Source organism: Orcinus orca, chromosome 9, assembly GCF_937001465.1.
Source record: "Orcinus orca chromosome 9, mOrcOrc1.1, whole genome shotgun sequence".
Classification (NCBI taxonomy): domain Eukaryota; kingdom Metazoa; phylum Chordata; class Mammalia; order Artiodactyla; family Delphinidae; genus Orcinus; species Orcinus orca.
In genome coordinates, this window is record NC_064567.1 from 1,015,279 (window position 1) to 1,040,983 (window position 25,705).

The following is a 25,705-nucleotide window of genomic DNA, read 5'->3' on the forward strand; positions in this document are numbered from 1 at the left end:
CTTCCCCACCCTGGCCTCCCTTTCCTCCCCCACCTTCAAGAAGAAAATTACTGAGTTCAGTGACCACAGATTTGAAATTGAAACGTGAGGGAGAAAACTAGGGGGAAAAAATCTCAGATTCTTTGGTCGGTTGCTTTTGAACTGCCTCTTTTCTGACCTTGGACCCCGGGTTTCCCGGACAATAACTGTGAAATGGTGCATTTTTTCTTTTTTTTTTTTTGCGGTACGTGGGCCTCTCACCGCTGTGGCCTCTCCCGTTGCGGAGCACAGGCTCCGGACGTGCAGGCTCAGCGGCCATGGCTCACGGGCCCCGCCGCTCTGCGGCATGTGGGATCTTCCCGGACCGGGGCACGAACCCGTGTCCCCTGCATCGGCAGGCGGACTCTCAACCGCTGCGCCACCAGGGAAGCCCCAAATGGTGCGTCTTAATTCCGCCTGCTCCCCACCACCCGCTCCTGCAGCCCCTGCCTCTGGAGGTGGATTTCCCAGGCACGTCTTGCGTCTACAGATTTCACATCAACTCAAGAGAGGCAGCAAAGCAGAGCGGGTGCCCTGCACGCGACAAATGGCTCTTGTCCCCCGGCCAGCAGTGCCCCGAGCGTCCACTTGCTCCTGGATCCTCTCCCAGCCCCTCCTCCTGAGCCCCAGGACACCCCCATCGCTGGTTTTACTCGAGGGCCGTCGCCGACTCGGACTTGCTGTGGAAGTTCGGCACCTGTCCCCTCTTGGTGGTAGGTGACAGATTTTGCAGGCCTTAGAGGTCAGAGCCCTCATTTCACAGCTGGGAAAACTGAGATAAAACAGACTGAAAGTGACTTGCCCACAGTCACCAGCTCATCAGCGGTGCAGCCCCCAGACCCAGGTCTTCAGAGCTCTGTGCATCGTGCTGCAGGATCGCCGTTCACAGCGGCTTCACGTGGAGCACCTGGGTCCCAGAATGGTGTGCGTTTGTTTCTGAGAAGCAGAGGCAGCTGCTTCCTACTCTCCGCCCCGCCTGGGCCCTGCCCTTTGCCTTAATGAGGCAGCGGCCGCAGAATGGGGAGCTGTGAATACCTTTTGTGCTCCTGGCTGGTCCGCATCGCCCCCGGACTCTCCCTTGTGTGCTTCTGTCTCAGAACCTTTGTGCAGACCGCGGCCCACACCCTGAAAGCCCTCCACCTGCTTTATTCTCCAGAGCATCCCATCTGTCCGCCAGCCTGGACCCTACACCCTCCGCCCGCCCCGCGCGGGCCCCTGCCGAGAACCCTTTCCGGTGCCTGGAATGACCCTTCACACCTGGAGGGCCTTTCGCATCAGGGGCTGAGACAGACCTGGGTTCAGAACTCGGCTTGTTCCTTACCCGGCGTGTCCTCCTGGAAGGCGAGGAAGTTTCCTGAAACGCCGGGTCGGTAGAATGAACACACCGCACCAGCAGGGACCTCTCAGTGCTCAATAAAAGCTAACTGACACGTGAATCTAAGGTATCGATATGAGAGGAGCTGGTTGGGGGAAGCGTTTAGAACTCTCGCGAAAACCATCCCCCTTGATTTCCGGCGTCCGGAAGAGCGCGGGGCACAGGGAGCGCTGAGCTCGGAAGATGTGGACCAGCGTGGCGATGGTGGTGACGACAGGTGATGAGGATTCAGTGTCTTTTGCGCAAGAGGAAAACTAGGAAGGTGACAAAAGTCTCTCACAGAAAACAGCTGCTAATGCTCTTAGGCCACGCCAGGCCCAGGCTGCTGTGAAGAGGCGGGCGGCTTATTTCCACCTGACTTGGTTATTTTTAATCGTCTGAATATGAAACTGAAAAGCCGGTGCACACAGGTGGGGCCGCTCCAGGCCACCTTCGCTCACAGAGGCCGAGCTGAGCCATGAGCTGTGAGGCATCTCTGACTTTGGGGACCCTGGAAGCACAGCTGTCTGGTGAGTCGTCCGCCGCAGGAGTCCAGGTGTTTACTGTTTTATTTGTCTTACGGATGGCGGCCCTGCCAGGGGGCTTGGAGCTGGACCGGAGCCCTCCTGTGAGAGCTGGGGTCTTGCCGGGGTTGTGTGTCAGACACACTCTGCCCTGGGTCTCAGATTCCAACTTTCAGCCGAAGCGTCAGAGATCGTTACGGAATCCACGGTAACTACGGGCTGGGGAGGGGGAAGATGCTCGCTGGAGTCTGTGTTTTGGTTGTCACGGCTCTTTCCCGATTTCGCCCTGAGGTTGATCGGGGGCAGAGCAGACGGAGCGTGTCTCAGGTCTGAAAGGACAGACAGGCCTTAGGTGGGGTGCGGGGGCACCTGGTCCACAGTGGGCGCGTCCCATGCGTTCTGGAGGAAGTCCGTGCACTTAGTAACGCGCCTTCCAAGCCCCCTTCAGGCGACACGTCAGCTGCAGATTTCCTGACTGTGCACCCTGCACCGTAAAGCTCTGGAGAACGAGAACACGCGAGCTGCCAGCTCGGGCTCACAGATGACCTCCCAGCCCTGCTGGTCTGAGCAGGAAGCCTCCGCCTCCGGCCGCGGGGCCTGATTCCAGCTCCGGCAGCATCTCGGCCGCCGCCCAGGGCTGGGGACCTGGTCCCCTAGGGGCTGCTGGCTGCAGGCGATGCCCACCAGTGAGCGAAGCCTCCCCGATCTGTGCCGGACGCCGAGGGAGGCAGAGAACAGGAACGTGACCGCTGTCCTCAGTTTGGGGGGTGAGAGGCCGTCCACGTGGCGATGACTGCAGAGCAGGACAGGGCTGGGAGCGAGCACGGGGTGGCTGGGAGGGGCAGACGGGGTCGGGGTCCTGGGCCTGGCTTTGTGACGGTAGACTTCCAGATTGAGAAGCCAGCTGAACATCACGTTCACCTCTCTTAGTTGAAATGTGTCTATAACTTTTATTCTGAGAAGACATTTACGAGATGGGAACAGTTACTCGATGTCGCCTGGTAAACACTGCTGGCCGTGGAGCTGTCCTGGGCAGTTGACTGACGCCGTGGGACCTGGCACTTAACGCAGCTGCAGTCCGGCCAGAGGAGCCTGGGTTTGCGGCCGAAGCTGTCATCAGGGTGTCGGGGTGCGGGTGAGGGTGCCTCATCCCTAGTTAAAGGTCTGAATGAGCACCGCCCCACGGAGGCTCTGGACCCAGCTCAGGGTCCACCGTGGAGAAGTGCTTCTCCCCTGCGTGTGCACACGGGTGTGTGAGCACGTGTGAGCGTGCTGTCCCGCCGTGGAAAGGTAAACGCTATCTGGGCATCACTGAGCAGCCTGGTGGAGGTGGTGAAGAGCGTCCCAGGACGGGTGGTGGCGACCTCGTGACACACGCCAGTGACGGTGAAGACGGGCTGAGTGCCGAGCGCCCCATCCTGGGAGCAGGATCTGGGCTGGGCCGGCCTAAGGACGGCCGCCCAGTGCACCTGCGGCGGCTCTGACCTCCGGGGGCGTGTCCTCTGCTTCTTGCCCAGAAATGGCCATGTTCCCGTGGCCCCCAATCCCTTAGGAGGCGGCACCGGGACCCCAGGACCCCGGGGGGAGCCGTCCCAGGGCACAGAATATGCGCCCGTGTTTACTCCCCAGACCAACACTGAGCCAGGTGAGCTACTCGCAGTGAGAACATTCACGTAAAATCCCTCCCCTAAACCGCTTCACGTGTCCCCGGTTCTGTGCTCACAGCCACCCCGCCGGCCTCGAAGACCAGGCCATTCCTTCCGTGTCGCACTTGCTGTGCACTCACAGCTATTGGAGGAGAGCCGGCTGATCAGACAAGGCTTTGCTTTTCTTCCTACGCTTTTTCTTGACGAGACGTTCCTGGCCCCTGACCATCCGGGATGTTCTGTCCCCTGCTTTCCCCCAGACGTTTCACTCAAGTTTAATCATATTCAGTGTAGAATTTGCTGTATTTTAAACACACCTTGTATGGGTTTTGTTTTACAAAAATAATGCCTTCTCTAAATTGAGCACAATATAAACCCCACCTGTGCCCCACCCGAGGGGACCTGCCAGGGCCCGCCTCCTGCCTTGTGGGGCGCTGACCACAGTGTTTGTATTTACTGTCACCGCCGGCGTCTGTGTGACTGCTGTCTGTCGCAGCAGCTCTGTGGCGGCTGTTGGCGCCCTATGAGCTGGGCTCAGGCCCCTCCCAGGGAGGCCGCTCCTTTGAGCGTTTTCTCCATCTGGAGAGTAATTGCCCCCCCCCCCGCGCACACCCCCTAATGAACCCATTTCGCTTTCTCCCCGGCTTTGTGCATCCTGCCTTGGTTTTGCCCTGTTACCACTAATTACGCTCCCCAAATAACCCTAAAAACCCGGCCGCCTTTGTGTGCGCACTCAGGCCGTCCACTGCTTTGTTCCCGTTGTTCCTTGAAAGGTACAAAGAAAGAGGTTTTTCTCAAGCCTGTGGAGTCCTGTCTGTCCTTTGGCAGAATCTGGGGATGGCGAGTCTTTCCTCTCAGAGTGAGTCCCACTCTCTGCAATTTCCCCCAGCAGATGAAGGTTCGAGAGATGAGACATTTGATGAGACGTTTGTTTGTCTCACACATTTGTTGTTATGTGTATGGATGGATTTCTTCTGCCGGAGTCCTAGTCAGCCTACTTTGCAAATTGTGTTACAAAGAACCATAAGACACTTGGAGACCCTGCAGACACATCCCAGGGCCTGGGCTCCGTAGGTAACAGAGAAGCAGGCGGCTTTACAGAAAATGATGACGGCACATCGGAACGTGCCGTGTGATCCTGTTTTCTTAGCCCGCATCCTCGTACCCTAAGGACTGCCTCTGAAAATGCGAAGCTCTCGGACCTGAACAGATCCTGCGCTGACTCTGCTCTGCGGACCTGCTCCCGCTCAGGGGTGGCCGGCAGGGCTGGCGTGTCTGCTGCGCTGGCTGGGCCTCCGGGAAGCGCCCCCAGCGGCACCGAGATGGGCGAGTCACATTTTCTTGATGGGGGGTCTGTGCTCCTGTCTCACCTTTTTTGACCAACGAGGCGCCATTTGGATATTTTAAGATAGCGGGGCACAGGCTTCACGCGTTTATTTTGTGACAGCATCTGAATTTAGGGGGACTGTGAAAATGCTGTTCTTTTCTCCTTAGAAACTTCTAAACTCTGCTTTCCCCAGGAAGGGAGGGGAGAGATTCTTCTTGCTAAAGACAGCGGTCGGTCGGCAAACTGGGTCCCCACGGCCCTTGGTGCCATGGAGCAGAGGGACAGCCCGAGTGGATCCGCGTCTTTTAGTTCTGGTGCCCCGGGAGCAGGACCTCCCCTGGTGTCCCGACTCCCTTCCCGCACCCGGCTGCAGACGAGGAAGCTCGGCAGGGAGGCTGCGTCCAGCAGGAGGAAGGTGTGGATGGGGGCTGCCTGCTGGCCTCGCGCCCAGCGCTGTGTTAACAGCTTCACATGTTCGCTCGTGGAATCCTCCCAGCAGCCCTGTGCAGCCATCCCCACTCCACAGATTAGGAAACTGAGGCACTCAGGCAACGTGTCCAAAGTCACGCAGCTCCTAAGTGGCTGAGCCGGGATTCAGACCCGGGTGACGTGGACCCGAGTCCTTGCCTCGACCCGTGATGCACGGCGTGGACCAGGGTCTGTCTCGGGCGGCGTTCTCTCCCACTGATGGATTTCATCTTCTCCCTGGGACTTGTTCCTAAGACACAGGTGGCCCTAGAGCACCTGCTCCCCAAGCGTAGAGGCCCCGCCATCGTTGGTGGTACAAATGTGGGCTCAGCAGCAGAATCGCAGCATCTGCCCCTGACTGTGTGAGCGTCCTCATCGGGAGCTTGGGATGACTTGCACCTGTTTTCCTCAGTGATTTTTCTCCACACCTGCGAGGGTCCAGCAGCTAGAAAGGCACAGCCACGCTGAGATGAGTCACCTCTGGCCCGAGGCCCCTCTTCAGAGACAGACGTCCTGAAAACCGAAGCACCATGGCCCCCAAATAAGTGATTTCCCTTCTGCTGTTGGAAAACGACTTTCTTTCCATTCACACACACATCGGTTTTCTCTTTCCTGCTCAAGTGTAGGCACTGGATGAGAAAACAGACTTGGCCAAACTCCTGGTGAGAGTGGTTTGGGACCCAGGGCACCGGCTCACAGCCCGAGTGAGCACTCGGGTGGGAGAGGCGCCCTATGTCTGCGGGTGCAGCCCAGAGGGTGTCCGGCTCTGTGGTCGCGGCTGGTGGTCCGCAGCGCTGGACGGGGGACACCCTGAGCGAAGAGCCGTTTGAAGGGAGCCCATGGATGGCTGGTTGACCCCATGTGTAGGTCTGCCTCTTGGTCATTGGGTGTGTGACTCACTCGCTACACGAGGATGGTACTTGTGTTTATCAAGTCAAGGTCATCGAGCTAAACGCTCAGGATCATTTTTACGAAGGTAGTGCCATCCTAGATCATAAGCAAAGCCATTTTTCAATTAAAGGCGAGTTAGTCCGGGTCTTAAACACCTGCAAAGATTCTTTTCAATGGAGGGGCTGGAAGGTGCCGCACCTCTTTATCCAGCCAGGTAAAGACTCTGCCAAACTCTCCTCTGTGCTCAGGACGAGGCCCCGCGGAGGACGCGCTGCATCTGTGAAGTCGAAGGGAATTACGATTTTAGTGAATTCGCACCTTAATTAGTACCTTGATGGGCTTGGTGTCATTTTGGGGTTTCCGTGACCTAACCCGGGCGGTTGGTGTTCCGGGTGTGGATTCTGCCCTTCCCGCTTGCTGCCAGGATTATCAATTAGGAAAAGTTCACAACTTAAGTCTCCAGTTTCTTTCAGAGCAGGCTGTGTAGTCCATTTAGCGTTGTCAGTTACCTTTTGCTCAAATAAGGTGCCCTCCACGGGTGATCACAGCTCTGAACTGTAAACTGCCTCCTCAGGGCATTACTTCCACGAGGCTGATCCGGTTGATGGTGGTGTTTGTCACTCGATGACATGAGTGTCCTGTCCCATCGTGCGTAGCCCTTATCAGTAATAAATGCAGGCAGTAAGCTCAGGAAAGTGCTTTGACCTGATAGCAGTTCCCTGCGTGATGGGAACTTCAAATTACATTTAAAATAAACGTTTCAGCCCAGCCCGTGGCTCAAAGGGGTCAGTGGGGTCGTGCCTTCAACCTTGCCATGTGGACTGCAGATGCCTTTTTAGGGAGAGATGATACTTTTAAGTGAAGAAGGAGGCTCACAGCGTCACCGTCTGGTCTGTGGAGGGGAGAGGCATGGAAGCAAGAGCTCCCTGGTAAACCCACGGCTGACGGCCCTCCTGAGGGGTTCAGATCTGCGGAGCGTGGGCTGAAACATCCCCACAAAACCATAAACCTAAGGGATTTCAAAACTATCCAGTTAGTGTCCTGGCCAGACCATTACTAAGGCGGGTAGTAATGTTCTAAAAAGAAGTTCATTTTTCCTTAGAAATTTTAAAGCAATAGTGCAGAGCATGGACAAAATATAGAATTTGTTATTAATTTAGAAGCTATAATCAACATAAAGGACTAATTTAAAGGCCATGCAGTGACTCCCCCAGAGATTTCTGCTTCTCTTTGCATCATGCCTGCCTCTCTGGGTACACCTAGAGAGTCCTGTGACAGCGCGAGGAGGGTGACATAGCAGGAGGTAGGGGAGGACGCGTGTCCAGACGTGAGAGCTCAGGGCTTGGGGTCAGGCGGCGGCCACAGGGACACGGAGGGACTCAGCCTGGGACCAAGCAGAACAAGGCATGATTGAAGGTTCACCTGAGCCCCTTCCTCAGGCAGCAGGACTGGTGTGTCTCCTCCTGGGGGGCGTGATCACCAGACTTGCTCTCAGACTGAACCACTTTCGAGTGATCCCTGTTTCTGTCACAAACAGATAGTTAAGCTCCAGGGCAGCAGTGGAGGTGGACCTTGCCACCTTGTGGTCCAGGCATGTGCGTGGCCTGGCTCCCCCAGCCCTGTCGTTCTGAAGCCAGTGGCAGCTCTGGCCCTGCTCTGGCTCCCCAACTGCCGCTCATGCAACAGCCTAATCTGAGCCAGACGTCGTTCAACCTGTGTCTCAGGTCAGGGCGATGTGGCTCGGACCCCGGCCTCGCGGAGGGCGGCAGGCAGCCCCCGTGGGCGAGCTGAGCTGCAGGCTGAAGGGACCAGGAAAACTTCAGCCACAGCCACGAGCCACGCTGCCTCAGGCGCGGTGCAGGGAGATGCCACCCGCAGGTGAACGGTTCCCTCCGAGGTGTCCAGAGCCCATCAGCGCAGGTGGGCCTTGGGCCACACACACACGGCTTGCTTCCAACATCTTAATTCCAGAAACCCAAGCACACTAACGGGGGCAAAGCGAAGGTGCGGGACGGGGGCACCAGCACTGCCGCCCCAGGGGTGACATGGGACGGTCCCGTCCCCCTGCTCCCCGACCTGCAGCCCCACCCGCGGGGAAGCTCTTGCAGCCCCGTGGGCCCTAACCGCCCACATCCCAGCCTCCAGAGCTGTTTTTGTCCCTCCGGGTCCCCACCCACGGCTCCACGCTGACCGGGGCTCCCGTCCTGACGCCTCCCTACCTCTTGTCACCGCTCAGCTCCGCTGGCCTGTGAGCCCCCGGAAGTCGGGCCCTGGTTGCATCTGGCCGGCGTACCCGGCATCCAGCGCAGTGTTGGACGCGTGGTTTGCTGAGGAGGTTAGCGACGAGGGCTGACAGTCACCCAGACACGTCTGCCGAGAGCTGCCAGGTTGGTGCCTCTCTGAGGCCCAGAGAGGTTTGGTGGTTTGCCCAAGGTCACACAGCCAGTAACAGCTGCAGCCGGGACTCAGGGTCAGGCATCGCCAAGACTCCAGGATGTGAGCATATGGGAGTCTCCCGGAAGCTAAGAAAGAATCGACGTGAAATGTCTTACCTTCTCATTGCAGCCTCTGGAGGAACAGGTGCACCCTGGGCCAGGTTCTAGGAGGAGCTGCCTCGCAGCCTGGGTGGCCTGGTGGGCGTGTCCCGGGCAGTTTTTTGGAGGCAGGGCCTCCCCTAATGTCTCCTCACGGCCCTCGGAACACACCTCTGCTGGTGGCTCATGGGAGGTTGGGGCACGGGGGCTGCTGTGCCCCACGTGTGTCACACCCCCTCCCACCCAGCCACCGGGGCTGGACAGGACCCCCCCAGGCCTCCCAGGAGCAGTGCTTCCACCGTGGGGGTCCCACCACCGCCTGACCCTTCCAGAGACCCTGGCTTCACCACCTCTCAGGTAGTCCAGAGGTAGAAACGGGACTACGGTCGGTTGGAGGTCAGGCGTCCCACCTCAGCAGGTGTACCTATTTTTATTTGCAGATGGAAGCACGTGGTGAAGGCCTGACGCACCCCCCCACCCCCCCGGGGTCCCTGCGCAGCCCGGGAACCTCCCCTGTGCACAGGCAAAGCACCGTCACCCGGGCTGCCAGCCTCCGGGCTCCTCTCTCCAGTCCAGGCCCCGATGTCCAGCATTGTTTGCTGTTGGAAATGGGGGTGACGGGTTTTTCTTGGATCTTTGCTGCAGCTTTTATTTTTAAAAAACAAAGACCCACAAGGGGAATCCGCTCTCAGCAGCAGCGGGAAGAGTGCTGGGCCTGAGTCACAGGTTCAGTCCCCGGGGACCACCGGGCACCTGTGAGGCCTTCACCGAGCCTGCAAGCCAGTCCTAATCGTCTACCAGATGAGGAGGCCTGAGCGGACGCTCTGTGGGCACCTCCACCTCGAAAATTCCTGCTTCCTTTAGAAATATCTTTGAACTCGCCAAGCCGTCGAGAATTTGTTCTGGTTTAAAGAATCATTCTTACCTTCACTGCACCAGTACCTCTACCGTTGCACTGATTGACTATGGGACCTCGTGGCAGGCACCGCACCGGGCATCTCACACACATGAACCCTTTTCATCTTCTGTGCTGTCCTGTTCCTTCCATTTTTAAGTGACAGCACTCAGGCTTGGGGGCCTTGAGCGCCTGACCCAGGTTCACCCCGCCCAGGGCACTCCACTCTCCACGGGGACCGGAGAGGGATGGGGATCCAGGCCTGGCCGTCACTCTTCATCCCTGGCACCTCCACGGGCAGACACCCAGCTGCTCCAATGTTTCGCTTTTCAGAAGGTGAATCGCAGACATCTCACATCTTCACCAGAGAAGCCGGTTCTTGGAGGACGTTTTCTGAGCTCTCTCAACCTGAGCTCTTCGGGCCTGTTCTTCTGGGTGAACTAAAGGAAGCCACAGAAATTACTGCAGAAGCATTTTTTGGTGGGCGCTCCCAGAATCAAGTGATGTTCCACATGCGGAAGCGGGAATCAGTGAGACGCGGACTTGGTTCCTAGTGTCATCTGCCTTATTACAATCACCCGACGTGTCTGGGTTTCTTTTTGTTTTTAAGACTCTGAGGAAACGTGGGTGGAATTTCAAACATTTGTTGTTTAGAAGCCGTGTGAAATTCCTGAGCCCTGGGCAGGGAGACCCCACCCTCACCGCTGGCCCTGTTTTCTTCTAGTTCGTCTCTTCCGCCGCCTCCTCCAGGTGCCCACACTGATCCCCGTCGCCAGGTGCTCTAGCGGGGCTGGGGGTTCACATCCAGCCGGCCCCCCTCAAAGTGCCTGAGCCGTCCTCCGACCTGGGGAGGAGCCGGCACCGCGTCCCCGGGGAGAGCGAGACCTCAGCGGCCTCACGACGACCCTTAGTGCCCAGTAAGCGGCAGCCGCGTGAGAGGACAGGAAGCGGGGACCAGCCCGTGGCCGAGGCCGTGCCCGCGGGAGTTGAGCGGCCTGTGGCGCGCGGCGCTGGTTGGGCGAGCGGGCTGCGGCCCCCTGATGGCACCAGGTGAAGAGCAAGGGGCGTGTGGGGCCTCAGCCCTCCAACGAGCCCTTTCGCCCCTGAGCAAGCTTTCAACTCTTGGGCTCAGATGCTCAAACTTCTTGACGTCATTTTGTTCGACGGCTCGGGTGACGGTGACGTGTTCACTGGGCAGAGGCTGGGAGTCCCCGAATCGTGACTGTTGAATTCTCCCCAGGGCGCTTGGTCGCTCAGAAGTGGGGGGAGCAGGGCGCCCGGCTGAGTCTCCCGGGGGCTGCGTGGCGGCCGAGACCCGAGTCTGGCGGCTGCAGGGCCACAGGCACGGAGGGGCCTCCCCGGCCAGCTGGTCACGCGTCCCTGTACGAGGCAGCCCGAGACTCCGTACTGACCCAGCCGAGCTCTGTCGGGTGGGGGGCTCGTCCGTCAGCGCGAGCCCCGTGTCTGGTGTCCGCGCAGGGGGCCGCGTTTCCCATCCGCCCGGCACTTTCCCTGTCGTCTGCGCTTCTCTGGATTCCCTCCCGTGTGGGCTTTCCAGTCGGAGCGATGTTTTGAGAACAAGGAGAACCAAACAGAGGGTTTTTTCTGCAAACATCCTGAGCCTGGTACCCTTTTCTGTATTTCAGTCCACAGTGTAAACTCCCTTCCCTCCCGCCTGGGCCCACGTTCTGATGAGGAAGGGGCCTGAGTTAGTGCACGTGACACGCCATTCTGAGGGTCCAGGGAGGCCGGAGTTGGCCCAGCGGCCCCTTCTGAATCTGTGCGTGTCTATCTGTGTGTGTCTGTGTATCTGTTTATGTCTGTGTGTGTCTATGTGTGTCTCTGTGTACGTGTGTATGTATCTGCGTGTGTCTGTAGCGTATCTATCTGTGTGTCTCCGTGTGGCGTGTATGTATCTGTGTGTATCTATGTGTGTATATCTGTGTGTGTCTATAGCGTATCTATCTGTGTGTCTCTGTGTGGCGTGTATGTATCTGTGTGTATCTATGTGTGTATATCTGTGTGTGTCTATAGCGTATCTATCTGTGTGTCTCTGTGTGGCGTGTATGTATCTGTGTGTATCTATGTGTGTATATCTGTGTGTGTCTATAGCGTATCTATCTGTGTGTCTCTGTGTGGCGTGTATGTATCTGTGTGTATCTATGTGTGTATATCTGCGTGTGTCTATAACGTATCTATCTGTGTGTCTCTGTGTGGCGTGTATATATCTGTGTGTATCTATGTGTGTATATCTGTGTGTGTCTATAGCGTATCTATCTGTGTGTATCTGTGTGGTGTGTATCTGTGTACATCTGTGTGTATATCTGTGTCGGATGTGTGTGTGTCTACTGCGTATGTGCCCGTGTGTGTCTCTGTGTGGTGTGTGTACATCTGTGCGTGGTCACGGGTGGATCCCGTCGGCCCTGGCCCTGGTAACGCAGGTAGGGAGGCTCTGACCGGCGCCCGCTGTCTTGCAGGAGCTGTGCCGGCAGCGCATGGCCGCGCGCCCGTCCGAGCGCCCGGAGACCACGCACACGTCCCGCGTCAGCAGCGTGTCCTCCCAGTTCAGTGACGGGCCAATGCCCAGCCCCTCCGCGCGGGGCAGCACCTCGTCCTGGTCGGAGGAGCCCGTGCAGCCCAACATGGACATCTCCACCGGCCACATGGTCCTGGTAAGGCCTGCGCCCTCTGCGCGGGGTTGGGAGGGAGTGCCTGTGAGAGGCTTGGGGGCCCAGCTCCCTAGCATGCGGCCCAAGGCGGCAGGAGGAGGGCACCCCATGTCCAGCCCCTCTGCCCAGGGCCCCCCGAGGGAGCGTCGTCCCGGCTCTGCACAGAACCCTCGCCCCCCCCGCCGGAAATGCGCACGGGTGAGCGCCGACCGTGTGCACCCGACTCCAGACGCAGTCGTCTCCTCCCTCCAGCCCCCAGCTCACTGAGCAGCCTTTGGGTGAACGCATGTCGCTCACAGGCTGCTTCTCGTTAAACGTGACGTGGGCGGGGTCAGCTGCTTCGTACGCCCTTCAGAGGCCCTGTCCGGTGCAGAAGCCTCCTGGCAGGGAGCCCCCTCCCCGGGATGAACCCGCCCCCTGCCCATCCTGGGGCACGTGGTGCGTGATTACTGCCCAAGTTTTATTAAGAGGGTTTGTTCACAACTCAGCGCTTCTTGCTGTGTGGACGAGTGCTGATGGCTGCGTGGACACCGCCCTCCCAGGTCTCCAGGCCACAGGCCTCTCTCTCCCCGTTCAGTTACCGTCACACTGGCCGTAGTCTCTCCTGCTGGGGATGGGGCTTCGGGTGACGAAGGGCAGAGCCTGAGTCACTAACCCCCGGAGCATCCGGGCTCTCGTGGATCAGGGGAGAGTTTCCACTGCACAGCTAACTTCCCAGGAAGGGGAAGGGACTGGGAAGGCCAGTGTCTTGGTCCCTTCTGGCGGCTTGAACAGACACTTAATGAACTCTCTGTCTGGAGGCTGGAAGGCTAAGATGGAGGCCCAGCGGGTCTGGGGTCTGGTGGGAGCCCGAGTCCTGGCTCACAGACGGCAGCTTCTCACCATGTCCTCACGTGTGGGAGGGGCAGCGAGCTCTGTGGGGTCTCATTAGGGCACTGACCCCGTCATGAGGGCCCTACCTCGTGACACCATCACCTTGGGGGTTAGGATTCCACACGAGAATGTGGGAGGACACAGACAGTCACCCCAGAGCAGCTGGGAAACCACGTTTGCACTGAAGAGCCTCAGTGTGGAGCCTGGAGGTGGGTCTGGGGATGCCCCCAGGACGTTGGGGGGTGGAGACGCCCACTCCCGGGATGTCCGCTCCGGGGGCGGGAGGCACAGGTGCCAGACGTGGGGACTGAGGGGCACCTCAGAGCAGAGGTAACAGACGAGGGAAGCCGGAGTCGAGGTTCAGCGCGGCCGATCAGTGCGGCTGAGCTGACGCCTCCCTCTGCCTCCTCCCCACGCGGACGTGGACGGAGGGCCCGGGCTGGGAGCACGTGGCGCCCCCAAGGCTCCACCGTGGTCGCGTGTGGCTGGGCCTGAGTCCCAGGGTTCGCGGTTTCCGGAGGAGACGGCGCATTGCTCAGGTCGCAGACGTGTGCTGCCGTCCTACTGTGCGCCCACAGCCAGGAACTCGGAAGGCACCTCTTCTCCGGACAAATAACAGTTATGTTAGTTTAGAGCTGACGTTTTAGAGAACGTTTCAACGTGTGTTGCTTTTAGAACAGGAAACTCCACCAGTCATTCAGATTTCTGATGAGATCCGGTTTTGGGGCCAGCACACAGCCAGGAGCGTTTGACAGGTTGGGGGCGGCGAGATGCGTCTCGAGAGCCTTCATCACATTCTGGTGTCTTCCTATGTCAAGACGACTGAGCTACAGCTCGACGGTATCTCACCTCCAAACGGGACGCGAACACATTGTAGTTTTCGTAGTAAACTGTGTTTTGTGGTACCCGTGTGGGATGGCAGATGTGACAGGGAGCCTGGTGGTGGCCTCTCAGCTGAAGTCCCCGCGCTACAGAGCTGACCCGCCGTCCGCAGGCCACCCCGCGGCCGAGCCTAACGCGAGGCGTCCCCCGGGCGATGGCGGCGACGGTTTCCAAACCCCCGTCCACCGCCGACCAACCCAGAAACCTGAGGGCGTTTGGCCGCCCGGACTCAAGGCTGCTTCTCGTTAACCGACCGACGCTTCATCTGAATTGGGATCACCGGCTACTCCTCCCGGCTCTGAGTGGGGAGCAGGTGCCGGGCACCGGGGAGGGGGTCCAGCCCAGCCACGGGGACCCCACCGTGCACGCCCCAGCGTCCGGCCCTCACGCCCCAGCCCTGTTTTCTGCCCTCTCACCCACTTACAGAGGGGTTTTCTCGGCCCCACCGTGGTCTTCGGCCCCCCCGTACGGGACCCCGAGGTGTGGAGACGTGGCAGAAGGGAGCCCTGCTTGGCATTTTTACACCTTCTCATCCACAAAAGCAAGTAAAATGGCTCGTCTTTTAGGCTCCGAAACTGCTGCCCTTTCTCACGGGAAAGGCCATGGGACACATTCAACCAGACCAGAGCCACGTTCACAGGGCCTGTCTTGTCACTGGCACGTGGATGCTGGCTTCCCATCTGCAAGGGCTGCAGCGAAGCCGCCTGTGCCGGACGTCAGGACACACGGGAGCCCCGACCTCCCGACTCATGAAGGCCACAGGGAGACCGGCGTGTGGTGCTCAGCCATCCGGCCCTCCGTCAGGACCGTCCCGGTCATCAGACAGCCGCCAAGGCCGTCTCCCTGAAGCACGCGCTGAGGTCTCAGAGGCCCGACATAAGTTATGCAATGTCCAGGCAGGTCCCAGGAACCCGCCGTCCCTGATGCTTAGCTGCTCTCGTGAACGTGACACAGATGTGACATTTCAAATTAAAGACGTGGTGGAACCAACCGCCAAGCTACTCACGTTTGGACAACTGGGTGGAAGCGAGGAGTAGCTCAGAGGCCAGTGTGCAGAACTGGAACGTTCTCCTCGGCAGAGGATGGAGGTGCCTTGGAGGAACGAGCGGCGTAGGAAGCCGAGAAGCCAGATACTGACCTGTCGCTGGAGGGCTGTCGGGGGCTGGCCTGGGAGGCGCCCTGAGCCCCGAGCGCCTTCCCCCGCTCGCTGTCGCTCTGCCCACTGCAGTGTCATGTTGGTGTACGTGCTGTGGCTTCGCGCTGGGAGCCGTGGTTCAGGACTCTCGGAACAGACGCTTCTCCTAGGGGTGAGCAGAATTCGCCCTCCCCTGGAAAGGAGGCAGGGCTTTCCGTGGAAGAACGAAGGTCTCCGGCTGGCGGGAGGTCGCAGGCCGCTGTGCAGATGACAAAGCCACTGCCGCCAGCCCAGCTGCTCCGGGCGGTCTTCGCGGCGGAGGAGGCCGAGCGTAGCTGAACTGCAGGGAGGGACCTAATTACCGCTGAGCCAGGGGTCCCAGCAGGTGGACGAGACACAGAGGAAGGGGCCAGGGAAGCAGGTGTTGACTGAGGCCGAGAGGCACTGAGGTCTCAGGGACACGAGTGTCGGCCGGTGCCGGGAAGTGGGGAGGGGAGGTCCTGGCAGCTGCCCGGTGGACACATGGGAAGGGGCAGGGCCGGCCGTCGAGAGCCCCTCCTCCCAGGAGCCACGTCCTCCTACCGAGACCAGCACGGCCTCCGAGCTGCCGGGGCCCAAGGGGTCGGTCTGGAGATGGGAGCATGCCGCTGACGGCACGGACGCTGCGGCCCAGAAACTGGGGTGAAGCTGGAAGCTCAGCTGTTTCCTGGTCCCACGTCCCCGACAAATCCTTCGACCTCCGTTTTCTCATCCCCAGGACGGGCTTAGTAATAGCGCCTCCTTCGAGGTCCCTGTGAGGGTTAAACGAGACAGAGTGTGAGATGCTGCACCTGTGGAACCTACAGTTGTAATGATGAAGGCTGAAAGGATCGTGGCAAAAAAATGGAACCAGTTCTCCTTTGATGAAACTAAGGGGAAAAGGGCCTCCACAGGGAAAATGTCACATGCCCTGGAAACTGCAGCCCCGGGCACACAGTGATGGTGCTTTGGGGGCATTTGCAAGCCCAGGAAGGGGGTGCCCGGGAGGCTGTGCCTGACAGGCTCCCCGAGCCATGCAGCGCCCAGGCCTGGGGCCAGGTAGGAGCCCCCGGACGTTTGCAGAAGGAACGACGTCACCGGGAGAGGAGGGAGACGGGAAGGGAAACACCCTCAGCTGTGAACCTGGTCGGCTTCTGAAGACACGTTTTCCAAGGCAACGTGGCCAGGCCTGACCAGGCTCAGAGCAGAGCTCTGGAAACAGGTGGCCTCGTTCCAGTGACTCCATGGAATTATTGTCAACATCGTCGTGTTTTGCATAAGCTGAGTGGTGGGACTCAGCTTCGTAAGAACCGCCGTCCGTCCTTTTGAAAGGTAAAGGATCACGTTTGAACCTGTCCTTGGAAAAGACCTGTTTCCAGAGCACATTTGTTCTCAGAGGCTGGCGTGGCAGCATGGCAGCTTTGTGGGTGGTGGCAAGAGCAGGTGTCCGTCCTGGTTCCTGGTTCCTCGGAAGCCAGCCACTGGTCACAGGGGCAGTGCGCGGCACGCAGCTGTGTAGACGGAGGGGCCACGCCTTCATCCAAGTTGAAGGTGAGGGTATGGACTGGATCTTGCAAAGTACGATACAACAGGAATGAGCGTCACGGAGCGTTTATGTAACAGCACTGTCCTAAGAAACCATGAAGTAGGAACTGGTTTCAGCCCATGTCACAGATGAAGACAAGAAAACCAAGAGCAGTGATGTAAACGCCTGAAAAATGGGAAGTTACCACGTTGCAAAATGTGACCAAGCCGCCCCATCGTCACAGAAGGGAGGAAACTTACGGGAGCAGAAGGGTTTGGTGACAGACAGCCGCTCTGGCCCTGCGAGGGGTGAAGGATGCCGTGTCCACAAAGGAGACAGGCTACCTCCGACCTCACAGCCCAACCTGCAGGGCTCGTGGCCTCTCCACGGTGTCCGCCTCCTGCGCTCCTTGATCGTTGGACATTTGCACTGAGTGGACGCTCTCGTTTTATCTGGCGTCAGCCTCCTTAGCTGGTACTTTTATACCCATGGGTATAGTAAGTTCAATGCTCAACCAGGAAGCAACGTGTCTTCCCAGAGGCCGAGGGTCTGTTTTGGGGGGGGGGGGCGACCCCGTTTTCTTCATCTTTAAATTCAGCACCTATATTCCTAAGAGTGTCGCCCAGGGTCCTTGCCGTGCACCCTGGTCCTGCTCTCTGTGACCCGAATGTGCATCTGAGACTCAGCTGGCCACTGTCCTCATGGTGAGGGTGACGGGGCCACCGAGAAGTTGACGCAGTGGCCGGGCTTCCTCCGGCCATGGGCCTGCTCGAGGGTGTCATGTCCAGCTGAGCCGGGGTCTGCCTGCCGCCGTAGGACCCACGTCCAGGCACCCGGAGCTCTGAGGCCGTGGCTCCCGCCCGCGGTGCTGCTCTCCGTGGTCTGCGCTTGGAGGAGCGCAAACTCGCATGGAAGCTGTTTCCTGCCGTGTGAACCCTGCCTGAGGCTGAGACAGAAGCCGTCCTGGGAGTAAAATGGCTCAAATGCATCAAACGCTATGCTCTCGGCCGCCAGCCCTCCCAGAACTTTGGGGATGGCCACGGGAAGCCTTACAGGCCAGCCACGCAGGGCATGTGGTCAGAGGTCCAGGGCTGCACTGACTGTCCAGAGCAGGGAGACGGGGCAGGAGGTGATGGAGTCAAGGCCAGAGGAAGGTGCGTCCGCTCGGGTGGGCTGCTGGCGGGGTCGTGCGGTGAACCCGAGTCCCATTCCCGTAGAATTGATCTGACCCCCGACGGCGGCCTCGGCAGGCCTCGGGCAGACCCTAACCCAGAGTTCCCGCGTCGGAGTGGCTTGGGGCTTTTCTAGAGCCCCCTGTGTCTGTGCATTTTCTCACCCCGGGCACTACGTCTGCAACCCGGAAACACCTGCCCTCGAGGTGAGCTTGGGGGCCAGAAGCGCTCGGCACCCACTTCAGACTCTGCTGACGGTCCCCCAGGTTCCAGGAGGACCCAGCTACTCAGACAGGATAGTTGCGCTTGTGTGTGTGTGTGTGGTGCCCAGCGTGTGCCTGGCACACAGCAGGCGTTTAATCAGTCCTTGGGACCCTTCCTCTGCCTCCTTGGAGTTCTCGGATGGCCGCCCATCTTCATCGTCACGGGAGGGTAGTCATCCAGCAATCCCCAAATCGAGAGCAGCAACTAGCTCTAAATCCTGCATCTTCATAAACCAAGTTTACAGTGACCTACATTTACCGTTCTCTCAGCATTTTCCTGTCGTTTGAGTCCCAGCCACCCAGGTTCCAGGACTGTGTTTTGTGTTTGTGTTCATGGAAACATTTTAATAACGACTTGCACAGCTGGTGGGAAGGTAGGCCGTGGAGAGCTTGTCCTCCGTCCATGTGACGACTTCTGGGATCCCAGCCCTCCCCGACAGGCAACACTGTCACCGGGAACCACACACTCCCTCACGCGACGCTAGGAGACAGCTCCACGTGAGTGTGTGTGACTCTGCTCATCTTAACGGTCTATATTATTCTGTTGTTCAACGTGCAGTCACTTATTTATCGTATGGTAGTAAAGGTCATGTAAGCAATTTTCAAACATGGCCACCGCAGCATCACAGCAAGTGTAAAAATAACTGTGGGCCGAATTTCTGGAAGAACCTAGGTCTTGAGAGGCATTGCCAAGCTTCCCACCGGAACGTCTGACTAATTGATGCTCCCACCAGCTATGCAGAAAATGGCCCTGTACCCCCAGACCCTCCTGAGGCCCGGGTACTGGCCAGCTTTGATCTTCCACTGGTGAGTGGAAACGCTATTTCAGAGTAGTTTAGTTTACATTTCTCTAGCCGTGTGTGACTTGTCATAATTTGGGGAGCCATTTATTGTTCCTTCCAAGAATGGTTTTTGAAGTGTCCCGCGGGGACGCCCACCCCGGGGGTAGGATTCTCCGTGTTACACGGCACCAACCACGGATGCCAGCGCGAGTTTACTAACTTGGTGTCGGAATGAAACTAGTTCACTCTTGTCCGTCTTCCGTGCCCGTTTATTAGTCCACACGTGAGAGTCAGCCGTGGACTCGGAGAGCTGACCTGCAGCCCCTCCTGAGGGCCCTGGCCGCTGGGGTACGGCCTGTGTTGCGGGGCTGTGATCGTGTCTGCTGCCCACACTCGGCCAGCCCCTTGGCACCAGGGCTCCTCTGGCATCTGCCACGTCAGTGACTCTTGACAGTTTGGTGTTGATACAAGGCAGCGAGTACCGTTTCCACGGCCCAGTCTTGGGGGGTGCAGGACTACTTACTATATTTTTGGTGAGGGATGTAACTTGCCGTGTTATTTTTAAAAATCTGATTTATCGTTTAAAGTGCTAGAATGATGCTAGAATGGTTTCCTTGCATGTTAGACCTTCTGCTGGTGAGAAGATAGGGTAAGATAGAGTAGGATCAAGCATCCGGTTGGTATTTGTTGAATTAGACGGAATAACCAAACACTAGACTTGGTAGCAAGTCTGTGAGTTAATGTTTCTGAGGGGAAACAATTGAAACTGGTGTCCGAGCAGCACTTGGAAAGTGTCCGTTCATACATATGGACAAGGAACGCTTCCGGAGTGCGCGGTGGCCCACGGGGACCCCCTCAGGTAAACCTGATGGGACGCCCAGAAAAGAGGCTGCATTCTTCCAGCCCATCGGGCTCCTGGGAACTGAGTGAGAGCAGTTACCAGGGCAGACCCAGGGCAGATGATCTGGTCGTTCCTGCACAGACTCGTGCGTAGAATTGATAGTATATAATACGTAGCTTTTGGAATTGCACTAAAGCATAGGCTTTTCGCCAGTAATTCATCCATGGACCACTTCTGCTCACCTTTCTACACTTGGCTCTGGCGCAGCTCTTGGACGTAGGGGGTTTTCAGTAGAAGTTTCCTGAGTGCCTGAGTGAAGTCGATGGTCGGTGTGTTACCCCTGAGAAGTTTTCAATCTACTTGAAACGAGGAGGGGGGCACGGCTAGAACACACTAGACTCAGCGAAGTGCCAATCACGTTCCTTTGCTGGGAGACGTCTCCGTCCTGGGGGGCCTGGTCGGGGAGGAGCAGCTGTCCTGGGGCGGGCAGGAGACAGCAGGAAAGGTCCCGGCTCCTCCAGGAACCCTGATTCCGCTCACAGGGTGAGAGTCCGTGGGAGAAACAGGACATGCACGCAGCCTCGAGTGGCTGTGACCCTGGGCCAGACGTTGGGTGGCTGGAGCGCCAGCATGAGGGGCTGTGTTCCATCCGTGTGTGGCCACTGCGGCTTCTTGAACGAGAAAAGTGACACCTGGTTATTCGTTTGTTCACTTACTTGAGTGCGTCTGCCAGAGGGTGAGGGCACTGGTGACAGACAAGCAGGAACTGAGTGGGTCGCGACCACTGTCCTCTGATGTTTTCTCTTCCGGAGTCAGAGGGGAGGGACCCAGAGACACTGATGAAAGGTGGTCCCAGATGCACAGGCTGCTCCCCAGGGTGCCACCTGGGGCGGCTCAAAACCGTCCCCTCGGGCTTCCCCACCATAGAGCATGATGGCTTACAAAGCCCACGTGATCGTACGGTTGTTGGGGAAAGAGAGTCGCTCAGGATCTTCAGTGCTGTCCAGACGTCCTCAGAACTAGAGATGCTGGAGGTGAGGTGCCGGTATCACGGTGTGCCTGTGGCCTCGTTTCCTAACCACTGCTGGGGTGACAGCGCTGGCCTTATCCCCTCTTTCCCCTCTACCGGCTCAGCAGTTATAATTTAATAACTGTCCTGATCATTTTGCCGAGCATAGCTCTGCCCTGCTCCCAAGTAAACTCAGAATCTCTGACTCTGAACCCGGCATCTCCCTCTGACACACGTATTGTCATTGCCCGGTATTTTAGTTTCACCTTAACATTTATACCCTTAAATTAACCATTTTTCTTACTGATTTGCATAGTCAGCACTTGTTCAGATTGACTGTTATTTTTTTTCATCACCGTCACACCTTACTTCTCAGTTCTTTGTTTTGATTAAAATCTCCTCTTTTCCAAAACTATATCCTTCTTTCAGTCTTTTAATAGGAAAGTCTCCCTGTCTTTGTCTGAAAATGTCTTTAATTCGTCCTCACACTTGCATGATAGATTAGACAAGGATCAAATTCTAGTTAATTTTCTCTCGTGACTTTAAAAATCCTGTTTTCTTGCCTTTGACGCCGTAGCTGTTGAAAAGGCTGTTCGTTGCTGGTCCAGGGGCTGCTCCTCCATGGGTCCTCTTACTTCTTCCTGACTTCTACACCTCCGCTGTTCTGGAACTTCTTTGTGCCTTGCCTTGGTGTGGACCTATTTTACTCTGTGTGGGTTTTTGCGGGCGGGGAGGGGTTGATTTTCAGTTCGTTTTGTTTTTGGCTCAGGACTTACTACGATTCCCGAATCAGAGAATTGCTATCTTCCATCAATTCTAGAAAATGACAGACCATTTACAGTTTAAATTTGACTGTCTTCCATTCCCTCAGTTCTCTCCTCCAGCAGAGAATGCTGGGCGTTCTTACTCTGCCTTCCGTATTTTCTCTCTTCATCCCTCTGCCCTGCATTGCAGCGCATTTCCTCAGACAGACCTGTCATCCAGTACGCCTGCTTCTCTTCGGCAGGGTCTAGTCTACTGTGTAATCCATCCACTGTGTCTGTAATCTCCAGGAGGACATTTTTCATTTGCAGCTGTTCTGTTACTCTTTTTTAAATGTCTGCTGTGTTGTTCTTGTCTTATCTTGTCAATCCTCCTTTAACGTCTTCAGTTCCTAGAAATGTCCATCTGGTTGTTTCCATCTAATACTTCTGTTTTCTTAGTTCCTGTGACTCGAAAGCTGCTCCTGGGTATGTTTGCCGTCTGGTGGGTTCTGTAGTGTCGGATTATAAGCGCCTCATGAGTGGGGCTCTATCTCTCGGAATTTTGTGTTAACCTCAAAAGAGAGGTTTTGAGATTGATATTCTAGCCACCCCAGGCTAAAATGAAACCAGGACCATCTTTACATCAATTCCCCACTCAGAGATTCCCAGGTGATGTATATATGGTAAATTTGACCCTCGATCCCAGGGGAGGCCCAGGGTCCAAAAGTCTTCCCATCTTGAATCCACGTGGAGACAGGTAAGCTTTCTTGCGGCCTGAACAATTGTTTTCACTGGCGGCGTGGTCTTCTGAGGGTCCTGGATCGTGTGTGGTCTCACATCCAGCCCCCTGACTCCTGCATGCCAGATTTCCCTAAGGCCCCACGTGGACAGGGGAAGCCCAGACCCCCGGGGCTGAGGAACAGGAAATCGTTTGGCCCTGCCCCTCCCCCTCCCTCAAAGGCTTGAGTGACTTCAGGTCACGTGCCTCCCTCTTCACATAGATTCCTGGGGATTTCCCTTAATTTTGTGAAAGGCAGACCATGCCATTTACACAGCGTCTCTAGACATCTTATAGAGGAGGCCCTTCAGTTTACCCGGTTCTTCTTGTCTCTGGGAACGTGAGACTCATCGCAGGTTAAACACAGTGCAGATGCTGCTACCAGTTAATTTCATGTCCCCTTGACAGTCATATCTAAGACCCAACTTCATGTTCTGCATAATAAAGAAAGACACCTCAAGGGGGGTCCCTGTGATCAAAGAGAGTGGTCAGCCACCTCGTTCAGGCCGGTTCCCACACTTCCCTTTTGTACGTGGGCAAAGGGGTCACCTTGCTTCAGGAGGTGCCTGTGCACCCGTGTGTGCAGCATAAGCTGTCTGTGGATGTGCACTGACAGGCACCTTGGTCAGCGGGCAGGTGGGCAGGTGAGTGGAGCCCGAATGCTAGGGGCTGGTAGCCATGGAGAGATTCCAGGGGTGCGTGTTCCGCAGTGATGCTCAAGGCAGCTGTCAGGAGGGGTGGGTACCAGTTCTGTAGCTGGAACGGAAGAGCAAGATGGGTGACAGCTGCTAATCCTCCCGCTTCACCCATCAAACCTGGAGAACTCGTGGGCGTGTAACTTGGGCAGCACACAGTATGATTGGCAGCTGAACTGGGGAGAGATGAAAAATACATTTGATAGTCTTATCTCTTAACTTTTCACCCTAAAAAGTGAAAATAATTTTTGATAGATCAACTCTTCTCTCTTCTACTTTGAACTCCCCATTTCGAAGCAATTGCGCAAAGAACGCTTGTCAGCCAGCTCCTGGCTGTTGTGGCTGACTGTTGAATCTTCATTTTCCCTTTTTCTTCACTGCATTTTAGCTGTTTCACTGCTGGTTGGAAGGGCTGGGAAAAGAGAGGAGATGGACATCTAGGCTTCATTCCCTTTTAACGGTTTTGCTTGGTGAAGAGAAGATAAATTTGTGTGTCTTGTATGAGCTTTTCCTGTTTGGTGCCATTTCTATTCCCCCATTCTCGTCTTATTGCTCACAAGCATGTAGCCTGTTAGTCTTAGGAAATTAAAAACCAAACATTCTGCTTCCAAAGGGCACTTTTAGAACGTCTGCAAATATTTTCCAATAACGTGCTATAGAATCCAGAATTTCCCGTATGGATATGGAAGAGAAAATCCGTGCCTGTGTTGCTGTCCTAGGTAACCTTTACCGCACTCGCTGGAATTCTTTGTTCTTCCTCAAAACTTCATCAGAAAATCATAATGAGTACATCATCGGTACAGAACAGAAAAGGCTGCTGCTAAGAAAAGACCTACTGCTTTGTGGTGCGCGAGATGCTGTCTGTGTGTTGCTAGGCAACCATCCCTCCTCCTTCCTCTTCCTGAAAGGTTTCCCTGTTAAACCGCTGTCGTCATCTTTCGAGTGAAAATTGTCTCCTCTGGGCTTTTTCGTGTCAGTTGGGTGATAGTGAAGGTGTTGGGTCTTAGAGAGGATCTGCTCTTATAATTGTGACTTGGAATTGGCCGCTAGAATTTTGTAGGTGACCATCTGGTTGGGGAGGCATGGGTGGATGGCCCTTTAAACACATGGATCTGCTGGTACACACATACAGAAACATTATTCAAAACTGCTTTTCAAGAAGATCTTAAGGAAACACTGCCCAATGTTTCACTGAACGACAGTGAAAATGTAAATGATTTCTTCATCACTCAGCTTCTTGTCTGGGGTGGTTACCCATCAGGTACCACTCCTCCCCCACATGCTAGAGGTAGCAGGGAGGTCGATTTGGAGGTTCTTTTGTCTCCTACAGTTTGTTTCTGTATTAGAAGATCTTTGAGGGTTGGTGATCTTAAAACTGCCTTATCGTGATTCTTTTTTCCTCTTATTTCCTGTCAACTCTGGAATCTAAGGTTGGTTTCCAGCTGCATTTTGAACATTAATGGGATTTCTGAATAACTCATGGCTGAAAGGATTTTTCATATGTCAAAAAGACATGATTGAGGTTGGAATCAAATTCTTATTTTCGCATTGAATAAAGACTTTTTATTAATCTATAGTAATAAAAATGTGTTGTAAAACTAATATTTGCAAATTCATTTTTACATACTGTGAGTAATTTATAAAAAGTAAACAGAAACATAGCTTTAGCCAGAGAGTTTACTTTTCTAGTTCAACTATTCTGATTTCTCTTCCACATCAAAGTCTCAGAAACATTAACTTTTCTTTGTAAAGGTTAACATTGGCTTCTGCACTAAACCATCTATGGACGAACTTTGATTATCCAAAGAAGAGAGGATTTAATTATTGTTAAACACAGAGGTTCACAATGGATGAGAAACGATTTAGGAGAGTTTAATCTAGTCAGAATGATTGGGGTTTATCTCTTCCTCTTTCTTGCAGTTTCTTCTCAGTTTTCCAGCGTTTTCCGTTTATCTATGAAGATGAGTATATCGTTGGTAGGAATAAGACAACTTAATAGTAATTTTTTGTTGGATAAACAGCTATTTCAGGCGTTTAAAACGCCATGGATAGACATCTTAAACTGCTAAAAGGCAGAAATTAGTAGAAATGTCACAAACTTGAACGAATTTTTCTTTCGACTTGTGTTAATGGAAGTAGCTGCAGCCTGGCAGACTGATGCTTAAAATCGCCACATTATCAGTTGTGAGGGTTTTTTTTTTTTACTGTTTTAGACCAAAAGTACAAAAAGAAGAGACGCACACAAAAGATATTTGGTAAAGGCAGGTGGTCTGGATGAATAATGTTTCTTTCATTAACATGTTTCCCATATTAACTGTATAATTAACTGTACATGGCCAAGGGAGACTATGGAAATTGCATTTTGAGATGTATCAAAGCTGCCTTATGCTTCAGATTTCCATGCAATTTACCATTAATGAATCCAGAGATGGGAGCCTCGAATCTATAATTATTACTTACTATTTGAATGACAAGCAAAGAATTTTATCAGCAGAGTTTTAAATGAAATGGGATTAGCCGCTAATGTTGAAATGGTTCATCTTATGAAAATAATTTTGAAGAAAATGTTTTAGTGGCAAGAGAGGTCTGAGGAAAGCATTTGCCGTTAAAATAGCCATTTTCCGATACTCCACGTGAATCTGTCCACGTTTGACAGCAGGGTG

General features: G+C 55.5%; 1 protein-coding gene across 12 annotated transcripts in view; it reads left to right on the forward strand.

The window, feature by feature from the left end:
• PTPRN2 (protein tyrosine phosphatase receptor type N2) overlaps window positions 1-25,705 on the forward strand; it is a 692,817-nt gene that overhangs the window by 591,126 nt on the left and 75,986 nt on the right. For 11 of the 12 annotated variants that reach the window (XR_007479336.1, XR_007479337.1, XM_049715043.1 and 8 more), the window contains one exon: window positions 12,135-12,329. The exons of the other annotated variant lie outside the window; for it this stretch is intronic. Coding sequence is in view for 9 of the 11 variants with exons in the window: in XM_049715043.1 (XP_049571000.1) it covers window positions 12,135-12,329 (195 nt within the window). In the remaining 2 variants the exon portion in view is untranslated. The remainder of the gene's footprint in view (window positions 1-12,134; window positions 12,330-25,705) is intronic. 12 annotated transcript variants of the gene reach the window in all.